Source organism: Oncorhynchus clarkii, chromosome 15 (genome assembly GCF_045791955.1).
Source record: "Oncorhynchus clarkii lewisi isolate Uvic-CL-2024 chromosome 15, UVic_Ocla_1.0, whole genome shotgun sequence".
Classification (NCBI taxonomy): Eukaryota; Metazoa; Chordata; class Actinopteri; order Salmoniformes; family Salmonidae; genus Oncorhynchus; species Oncorhynchus clarkii.
In genome coordinates, this window is record NC_092161.1 from 11,761,938 (window position 1) to 11,772,656 (window position 10,719).

The 10,719-nt window shown below is 44.5% G+C and overlaps 1 protein-coding gene across 1 annotated transcript; it reads right to left on the minus strand.

The window, feature by feature from the left end:
• Positions 1-130: 130 nt before the first annotated feature.
• On the minus strand, positions 131-8,899 carry LOC139366912 (homogentisate 1,2-dioxygenase-like). Its single transcript, XM_071104663.1, has 14 exons — positions 8,605-8,899; positions 6,153-6,224; positions 5,916-6,004; positions 5,658-5,763; positions 5,517-5,576; positions 5,304-5,395; positions 5,167-5,201; positions 5,002-5,081; positions 4,206-4,305; positions 3,992-4,116; positions 1,162-1,266; positions 926-1,052; positions 553-734; positions 131-468 (listed from the first exon to the last, which is right to left on the minus strand). Exons 1-14 carry the CDS (start codon positions 8,617-8,619, stop codon positions 325-327), a joined length of 1,332 nt encoding a protein of 443 aa, XP_070960764.1. The 5' UTR covers positions 8,620-8,899; the 3' UTR covers positions 131-324.
• Between the last annotated feature and the right edge of the window lie 1,820 nt (positions 8,900-10,719).

The following is a 10,719-nucleotide window of genomic DNA, read 5'->3' on the forward strand; positions in this document are numbered from 1 at the left end:
GTCTGCCTGTCGTTACAAACATACATGTGCTGTGAATGACATGAGCAGCAGAGTGGTGAAAACATGATAATACATCTTCCAGGGAATTTTTATTCATTTACTTTTGTCCAGTACCTTTTAAAAAAAAATAATTAATGAACTGGTCAGTCAAAAAAAACAAGCATACACCAATTACCCAAACACTATTAGGCTTTGAGTGATAGAATGAATTGAGCCACGGTATAGTGGTATGAAGCTAAAGAGGACCAGGATGTTGACTTTATGGGCCTTTGCGCCGTGCCTTAAGTGACCTAGGGGAAGCAATGACTGTTCTGCTTCTCTACTCTACTGTTTGCTTGGTCTCCAGTTGGGGTCGAAGTGTTTGCGTAGCGGCTCCCAGCACTGGTAGTAACTCTTGTCCAGCCTCTGACACGTCTCCAGACCCCACTTAGTAACCGCCATGCTGAACGACGACTCAAACATGAAGGCCTGAGAGAGAGAGGGATGTTACTTGACGGCTCACTGATATTTACAGTTTTATAATTTCATCACGTGTGTGTGCTCCCATGTTACCATGGTCCCATCGGCCACCCTCTCTGGTTTGAGGAGAGCGGTGCTGCTCTTCTCGAAGCAGTCTCTGTCAGGGCCATGAGGGGTCATCATGCTGTGGAGAGTGCCCCCTCCTGGCTGAAAGCCCTCCTCCTTGGCCTCATAGTGGCCCTTGATCAGCCCCATGAACTCACTCATACAGTTCCCTGGAACACAGACAGGGGGAGCTCTAACACAGACACACACTACTACAAAATACATTACAGAGAGACCAGGGACAGGTTAGGGTAGTCCCTAGATGGCTATGCCAGAAAATGACAAAGTTCTCAGTAACATCAGAACTGAAGACGAGCGAGTGCTTGAGTTATTTGTTCTTAAAGTGTGTGTGTGGTCGTACTGTGGTAGTACGGGGGTCTGAAGGTGTGGTCGGCCACTCCCCAGCGCGGGGGGAAGATGACAAAGTCAGCCATGGCGACTCCTGGACGAGAGGACTTGGCCGTCAACACTGTGAAGATGGAAGGATCCTGGTGCACAGATGGAGGAGAGGAAGGGTTAGGGGTGTGTGTCTATGCATGCTTATGTGTGTGTGTGTGTATGTGTGCGTGCGTGCGTGCGCGTGCGTGAAGTTCTCACCGCATGATCGAAGGCCACACAGTTGATGACCATGAAGTTGTCCAGGTTGTATTTGTATGGAGTGTAGTTTCCATGCCACGCTACCACATTGAAGGGAGAGAAACTCTGCAAAAACACACACACACACACACACACACACACGAAGGAATAGAATAATGTTAAACTGTACAGTAGGGGTGAGGCAGTCGTCAGCATCCCTACCGCACCTTGGATCTGGAGTTATAGTCATACCGCAAGTCAATTTTCATTTCTGGAAAGAGGGACCTTGATATTCAGAATTGAAAAACAGAAGTAGACCAGCATAAGGGAAAAAAAGAACCTGAGGATAAGGGCTGATTTGGAACGGTGGTCCTCCTCTCCTTCTCTACTATTCTTTTCATTCTCCCCATTCGCTGTGATCTTCAGCTCCAGGTATTTATGCAGTAATTGGTTTCACAATCAAACTTTTCCAAACTTTCAGGTCCCTCGGCTCGGAGAGAGATGGGGTGGAGAGAGAGACACGAAGACAGTGTAGAGATATTTCTTCATCTTGATTGTTAAAACCACAGCAATTTTATATAGCAGTTCTGATAATGTCACTGTGAAAGAGACATTCAATGGTAGTTCTAAAATCAATATTATTCATTACAGCTCAAGCCGTCTTCAGGGCTGACCCATGTACCCTCTCAAACGTGCGCAAGCACACACACGCACTCTCCCACAGACATACACCATAAATGAAATACTAACACACTCGTATGCAGTACAAACACACACAGTCACCATGCACCCAGGGGGTCGGAGTACCCCAAGGCAGGTAATCTCTTGGGCATTACAGTTCCTGTGATAACTCTGCCAGACTCGATTAAAAACGGAGTGAGAGAAAAAAAAAACACAACACAAACATATTGGCCCAGTCAAGCAAATAATAAGTTAATTTGAGCAATTTCATCTCTCTGCAGGGGGACCAAACAGCAGGACGAGACAGAGACGGAACACACACACACACACACACACACACACACACACACACACACACTTAGGTGGGGGAGAGAGAAAGTGCAAGCCCCAACACCCAGTACGAACCCAGAGATGACTAAGAGAAAGAGAGGTGGATGGAGAGAGAGAGAGGTTAATGAAAGAAAGAGGGGACCGGTGTATATCCCATGCTTCCACATGGCATTCGGAAAGTATTCAGCTCTCATCACTTTTTACACATTTTGTTATTGTTACAGCCTTTTTCTAAAATTGATACAAATTTATGTTTTTCCTCATCAATCTACACATAATACCCCATAATGACAAAGCAAAAACTGTGTTTTAGAAATATTTGCAAATGTATTAAAACATTTTAAAACACCTCATTTACATAAGAATTCAGACCCTTTTCCTAGAGACTCGAAATTGAACTCGGGTGCATCCTGTTTACACTGATCATCCTTGAGATGTTTCTACAACTTGACTGGAGTCCACCTGTGAAACAGCATGCTTGGAGTTTGCCAAAAGGCACCTAAAGGACTCGCAGATCATGAGAAACAAGATTCTCTGATCTGATGAAACCAAGATTGAACTCTTTGGCCTGAATACCTAGCATCACGTCTGCAGGAAGCCTGCCACCATTCCTACGTGAAGCATGGTGGTGGCAGCATCATGCTGTGGGGATGATTTTCAGCGGCAGGGACTGGGAGACGAGTCAGGATCGAGGGAAATATCAACAGAGCAAAGTACAGAGAAATCATTGATGAAAACTTACTCCAGAGCACTCTGGACCTCAGATTGGTGTGAAGGTTCACCTTCCAACAGGACAAATGACCTTAAGCACACAGCCAAGACAACGTAGGAGTGGCTTCGGGACAAGTCTCTGAATGTCCTTGAGTGGCCCAGCCAGAGCCAGGACGAACATCTCTGGAGAGACCTGAAAGTAGCTGTGCAGCGATGCTCCCCATCCAACCTGACAGACCTTGAGAGAATCTGCAGAGAAGAATGGGAGAAAATACCCAAATAGAGGTGTGCAAAGCTTGTAGCATCATACCCAAGAAGACTTGAGGATGTGATCGCTGCCAAAGATGCTTCAATAAAGTAGGGTCTGAATATTTATGTAAATTAGATTTGTTTTTTATTTGTAATACATATGCAAACATTTCTAAAAACCTGTTTTTGCTTTGTCATTATGGGGTATTGTGTGTAGATTGATAAAAATAATTTTTTAAATCCATTTTAGAATAAGGCTGTAAGTTAACAAAATGTGGAAAAAGTGAAAGGGTCTGAATACTTCCTGAATACACTGTATCCCCTTACACAGGTGTTTCCACGGTTACCTCCCTCCCTAACACACACAAACACACTCACACACGCAGACACACCCTCCGTCCTCCCCTTCCCTGTCTTTAAAATCCCCTCCTGTCAGACAAAATGAGTCGATCCAATTACCTGCTCGACAGGATGCTTTCAGAGCGGGGTGGGAAATCATTCCACGGTAAAATATGCTGAAATTAATTCTTAACTCGAGCAAGGTTTTCTCCCCTTCTGAAAAGACCGGTAGGTATCTGGCGGGAACTCCAGGACGCGTTAATCATAATTGGTTAAGGCTGGTAAGTGAGCCGAGACGGGAGCCTGCTGATCAGAACTGTCAGGCATTTTACATTTAATAATCGGTGAGGGCAGTTCAATGTTAACGTGCAGCTATTCTGGGAGTTGGGACGGCTAGATAGCTAATCGCCAACATTAGTGGCGTCCCATTTTACAAGCTGCTATCATGAATTATAGTGCTGTGTATTGTAATTTCTGTGACAGAACATGTACATATGAACCCAAAGACACACGTGTACTCACGTCACACACAGGTACACACCTGTTGGCTGGAGAACAGTTTGCCCTGATACTTGTTGATGACGGTGTAGCCTGTGGCCACCTCACGGTCCTCATACCACGCTACCGGAGTCAGGAAGTCCCTGGGATTGGCCAGTCCGTTGGCCCCTAGGAAGATGATAGGTTCACAAATGTTATAGCGTTGAAAGGTGGGAGGGTCAAGGTGTCATGTTGAGGAGGAATGGTGTCACACGCACCTATGGGTCCCAGGTCGGGAAGCTCAAAGTGGGCTCCGTACACCTCCAACACGTATCCTCTGGTCTCCCCGAACACATTCACACTGAAACGCATTCCTTGCTGCAGCACACAAGGGACATACCGATATATGCGAGGGGACAGGTGAAGGTTGACAGTTACAGGTTGCAGGTGAAGGTTGACAGTTGCAGGTTGACAGTTGCAGGTGCAGGTTGAAAGTTCAGGTGCAGGTTGAAAGTTCAGGTGAAGGTTGAAAGTTGCAGGTTGACAGTTACAGGTTGCAGGTGAAAGTTGACAGTTGCAGGTTGACAGTTACAGGTGAGGGTTGGCAGTTACAGGTGAGGGTTGCAGGTGAAGGTTGACAGTTACAGGTGAGGGTTGGCAGTTACAGGTGAGGATTGGCAGTTACAGGTGAGGATTGGTAGTTACAGGTGAGGATTGAAAGTTACAGGTTGACAGTTCAGGTGAATTTTGACAGTGGCAGGTTGAAAGTTGCAAGTTGACAGTTACAGGTTGACAGTTACAGGTGATGGTTGACATTACAGGGTGACAGTTACAGTTACAGGTTGACAGTTACAGGTGAGGGTTGACAGTTACAGGTGAGGGTTGACAGTTACAGGTGAGGGTTGACAGTTACAGGTGCATGTTGGCAGTTACAGGTGCATGTTGGCAGTTACAGGTGACAGTGATTATCACAGGGTGAAGGTTGACAGTGAGCGGGATTCATGTGAAGCATGGTTTTGTTGTTGAGAGCTGTCAAGATCGACAGGCTTAAGTTCTCTGGTGCTGCTGTCTCACCTGGATGACACAGATCTCGTTGGGTTCCACCATCATCTTCCCAAACTCTGTAGTGATCAGAATCTCCCCCTGCTGGGGCACTGAGAGAGAGAATGGGGGTGCTTACTTATTGCTTATTAACTTAACATGTGCACCTTTACTAAAAAAACTGAATATTTGACTGACCAATGAGGAAATCTCCATCTGAATTGTTGAAACACCTGAAAAGCAGAGACCACATAAAATTGTTGACATGGGGCTCAGAGTTGTAAAGCTCAATTATGGGAGAGATGATCACACACACACACACACACCACACACACCTGTCAACCATGGAGGTGTTGCAGGTGAACATGTGGATGCCGATCCCATTGCGGGACTTGGTGTCTCCTGCTCCACATAGGGTGTGCAGACCCTATGATTGACAGATGGGAGAACCAATCAGACCCAGGAGAGATGACAAGGTATTCAGCAGAAACAGCTATTTTCTACCAAGTAAAACCAGAGGACTGGGTGAAGGAGGGATTATGTTTTACCATCACAAAGTCCACTTTCTTCTCGGAGGATTTGGGGATGGTGAACGGCATCCATCGGAGCTACGAAAAGGAAATATTTTCAAATGTTGAGACTTAATTTCCCTGTTTATCTTCTCTCTTTCTCTCTCTTTCTCTCTGTACCTGGTTAGGGTCAGGTTCCACTTCGTCCCATTTCTCTGTTAGGTTCCCACAGTGCATTGCGGTGTAGGGCTTGTGGCGGACGGACGGCAGGATACGGTACAACCAGCTGTAGAATCGAGGAAAGAAAGTTAGCAAAGATAGTGTGTTCGTCTGTGTGCATGTCTATGAATAAATGCATAAAATTGCTTTGCTGTACACATCTGAGGACCATTGAAAGGAGGATACATTCCTGCCAATCACTAATAAATGACTGGATACCTCCTCTTATTGGTTGGCCGTGGGCAGGTGAAGGCAGAGCCAGAGAGTTGTTCAGCATAGAGGCCATAGGGACACACCTGAGGGTTGTTCTGGAGAGACACAACAGAGCTGGGTTCAACATCCCAGAGGGGGTAACGGAGGTGTGAGGGGTGCTTGCAGGGGCTAAAATGTAGGCTATACAGGTGTGTTTTAAGGGGTGGTGTTGTATAACAGGTGAGATGTAGTGTGGAATGTTACCTGTCCCTCAGGTAAGGACCCTGGGCAGCGAGGGTCTTCAGAGGAGAACTCATTCCCAAACCCACTCAGGTACTGGAGGAGATTGAGAGAGAGACACTACTGTTGACAGTGATACTTTACATCTGCCTTCAGTATTACATTATATTATGAGATCATCATGTCTATGTTGTTGAGTCCTTATACACTGTACAAAAATGTAAATGCAACAATTTAAAAGATTTTACTGAGTTACAGTTCATATAAGGCAATCAGTCAATTGAAATCAAATAATTAGGCCCTAATCTATGGATCGCACATCTGGGAATACAGATATGCATCTGTTGTTCACAGATACCTTTAAAAAAAAAAGTTGGGGAGTGGCTCAGAAAACCAGTCAGTATCTGGTGTGACCACCATTTGCCTCATGGGGCACGACACATCTCCTTCGCATAGAGTTGATCAGGCTGTTGATTGTGGCCTGTTGAATGTTGTCCCTCTCCTCAATGGCTGTGTGAAGTTCCTGGATATTGGCAGAAACTGGAGCACGCTGTCATATCTGTCGATCCAGAGCATCCCAAACATGCTCAATGGGTGACATGTCTGGTGAGTATGCAGGCCAAGGAAGAACTGGGACATTCAGCTTCCAGGAATTGTGTTCAGATTCTAGCGACATAGGGCCGTGCATTATCATGCTGAAACATGAGGTGATGGAGGTGAATTAATGGCACGACAATGGGCCTCGTCACAGTATTTCATCATGGTATCTGTGCATTCAAATGGATCAAATGCAATTGTGTTTGTTTTCTGTAGCTAATGCCTGCCCATATTATAACCACACCGCCACCATGAGGCAATCTGTTCACAAAATTGACATAAGCAAACCGCTCGCCCACACGAAGCCATACACGCCGTCTACCATCTGCCTGGTACATTTGAAACCGGGATTACTCCATGAAGAGCTCACTTCTCCAGCTTGCAAGTGGCAATCGAAGGTGAACATTTTCCCACTGAAATTGATTACGACGCTGAACTGCAGTCAGGTCAAGACCCTGGTGAGGACGACGAGCAAGCAGATGAGCTTCCCTGAGATGGTTTCTGACAGTTTGGGCAGAAATTATTCAGTTGTGCAAACCCACAGTCTCATCAGCTGTCCGTCCTGGTAGCTGGTCTCAGACGATCCCGCAAGTAAAAAAGATGGATGGATGGAGGTCTTGGGCTGGCGTGGTTACACGTGGTCTGCGGATGTGAGGCCGGTTGGACGTACTGACAAATTCTCTAAAACGATGTTGGAGGTGGCTTATGGTAGAGAAATTAACATTACATTCTCTGGCAACTGCTCTGGTGGACATTCCTGCTGTCAGCATGCCAATTGCACGCTCCCTCAAAACTTGACACATCTGTGGCGTTGTGTGACAAAACTGCACATTATAAAATTGCCTTTTATTGTCCCCAGCACAAAGTGCACCTATGTAATGATCCTGCTGTTTAATCAGCATATTGATATGCCACACCTGTCAGGTGAATGGATTATCTTGGTGACTGGATTATCTTGGTGACTGGATTATCTTGGTGAATGGATTATCTTGGAGAATGAGAAATGCTCACTAACAGATGCAAACAAATTTGTGCACAGAATTTGAGAGAAATAAACTTTTTGTACTTTTGTACTATGATCTTGTATTTCAGCTCATGAAACCTGGGACCAACATTTTACATAACATGTAGCTTTTATGCTCAGAGTACTTGTGTCATCTGTTTGCATACTTGGCACACAATGCAAACCTACGTGACTTTTCTGATGTAGCCATGCAACGCCACAGCAGCACGACCCCGTTTTCTCTCTTTCTCCTCTCACAGCCTACGCTTGGAACTTGGCGCACGCACAAAAACATTGTGCTGAGTCATCGCGGGTCTGCAAAAGCGCACGCGTCTTTTTGCAGTAATGCGCGTGCTCACGTGATTAAATTCCTTGTATTGTAGTTTACTTGGTGTGGAAGAATGATGCCCAAATTCTCAATAAATGACAGTGGCTGAATGAAACATGAGTGGCACAATGGCTGTCAACTGATTACAGTGTTAACAGTGTTACCTCAGAACTCTGCGTTCCACAAGCCGCTAGGGAGCATCTGGGCAGCTGCTAAACGCAGCGCGCTGATTGGACATAAGGGAACGCCCCTTCAGCGCACCGCTTGACCGTGGCAGTAGGCTCCAGATTTATAAAACACAGTTTATTTATGCAAAACACAGTTTAGCCTTGCATTGCATATCATGAGATTTCGGACATTTGTTGATGCGATTGAAAGCTAAAAAAAATACTATATATATGCTTATCGTTCCCATATGTCAGCATTTCTTATTGTAAATTAAGAACAATTTATGAGAAATAACAGCCCTCTTCAAAAAAATAACCTGAATTTAGGTTCATCATAAATGGAGGTAATATTTACGGAAGTTGTTCCTCCTTAATCCTTACCTTAAGCCCAGACATTGTGCTTCCTTATGAAACTGTCCTCCTGAAGAAAATACGTGTTTAAAGTCCAACACGCTGGTTAAAACGTAACTTTTTCTCTCCAGTGCCTCAGTCTACGATACCTAACCAATACGCCACACAACCCCCACGTCCCGAGATGGAGAGAGTGAAAAAAAGAGGAGAGGAGGGCTGGATTTATGCTTTTTCTCAATATGGCTTTAATTAAGACCAGACCGTTCCGTGACGCATTGGGGAGTTCTCTCTGGTAGAAAGGGGTGGATATGCATAGAAAATAGAGACTGAGGGGTGGAGAGGCTGAGCAAACAAGGACTAAAGTCACAGGGAAAGCAAATACAACCCCAAACCACCTTTTAGATCCAACAACGTTCCATCCACATCCGGGTATGGATGCACTGACTGCGCTGATGGTGATGCATGTAGAAATATAAAGAATATAATGAATTATATGGTGATGCACAACAGTGCACTGAAATTATAGAGATCTTATTCAATTACCATTCTACTTCCTAATGCTATGACTAAAACCAACGAGATGATGACTCCATTTCCATGTTGGAAAGGACAACAGTGGCAATCTAGTCAGGCCTGCTGAGCATGTGGTATGTTTAAGCAATAAGGCCCAAGGGGGTGTGGTATATGGCCAATATACCATGGCTAAGGGCAGTTAGTATGCATACCACAAAACCTTGTGCCTTATTGATAATTATAAACTGGTTACTAATGTAAATAGAGCAGTACAAATAAATGTTTTGTCATACTTGTGGTATACAGGCTGAAATACCACGGCTGTCAGGCTGTCAGCCAATCAACATTCAGTGCTGAACCATCCCGTTTATAAAGGCCTATGAATGATTGAGTTTAGTACAGGTCCTAATCGAAGAATCAGAGGTATAGGCCTTTATCATTATCGATAGAATCAAAAGGGACAAGCAATCTGTGTGATATATAAAAACAGATCATTGATTATTTTTTATCCGCTTTAAACCACATCTATTTTTTTATTCAGAATAATTTTAATTAATAATACATTAATATTAAACATACAATCGAATTTTCATCTGAACAACATACAATTCAGAACAAAGGACGACAAATATCTACATTGTAGGCCAAATTTATTCAGTTCATTTTGTCAAAAGGAGAGTACCAAACTGTCCGCTAAAGAGTCAGCAGTATCAAAAATAATGAATTTCCCTTTCTCATTCTTCATCCCAATCCCGTCTCTTGTGTATTTATTTTATTTTAGGGAAGGTTCGGGCAAAGGTAAATGATGGCAATTCTCATAGCGAGACGCAAGTAAACTCGACGCGACAGAAGTAACTGTTCTCCAGCGAGGCGTGCAGTTGCCGCGGGTGCCCCGCCGTGTGCCGCGTCGCATACGAGAAAGCCCAACGGCGGAAAATATCGCGACCAGGTCTGCGGAAATTGATCTGCTCTTTGGATTGAGAAAGAAATGAGAGATTTGAATATCACCTCCGAGTTTAATGATAGAATTCTGCAGAAATTTGTCTCCTCTCCGGGTAGTGTTCTGTGAGGGGCTGAAAGACTGAAGAATGGAGGAAAGTAGCCTATTGCATCCGCAGTTGTATCTATGCATGAGTAAGTGGGCAGTAAATTGTTTGTTATTAGGGGCCTACTGGACTCAATGGCCAGATGGGAAATGGCATGCATATCTTAACTCACCTGCTACAAACCCCAATGCACCCAAACAACACACACCCAGTGTCAGCTTGTCTGGACAAGTCTGCGTTTTAACCTGAACGGTTGAAACATTGAAAATATGAAACACATTTCCTTGTTGGCCCGTCACCTTTATATGGCCTAAATTGCTCTGGATAAGTGTGTGCTAGATTACTCAAATGTAACTGAAACTGTAAATGTAAATTACAAAGTCAAATATAAAATGTGATCACAACAAAACACTTGTGTTGAGAAGGCCTTGGCGTAGGCTATCCCAAAGACAGGATCTCTCCTCATATGTATGCTGAAAACATCCACAGCTATACACACACAACACACCGATCCACAAATATCTTCTAAGGTAAATAATTGGTAACTCCACTGATTAACCAGCAACACGAATTGTCAACACACACA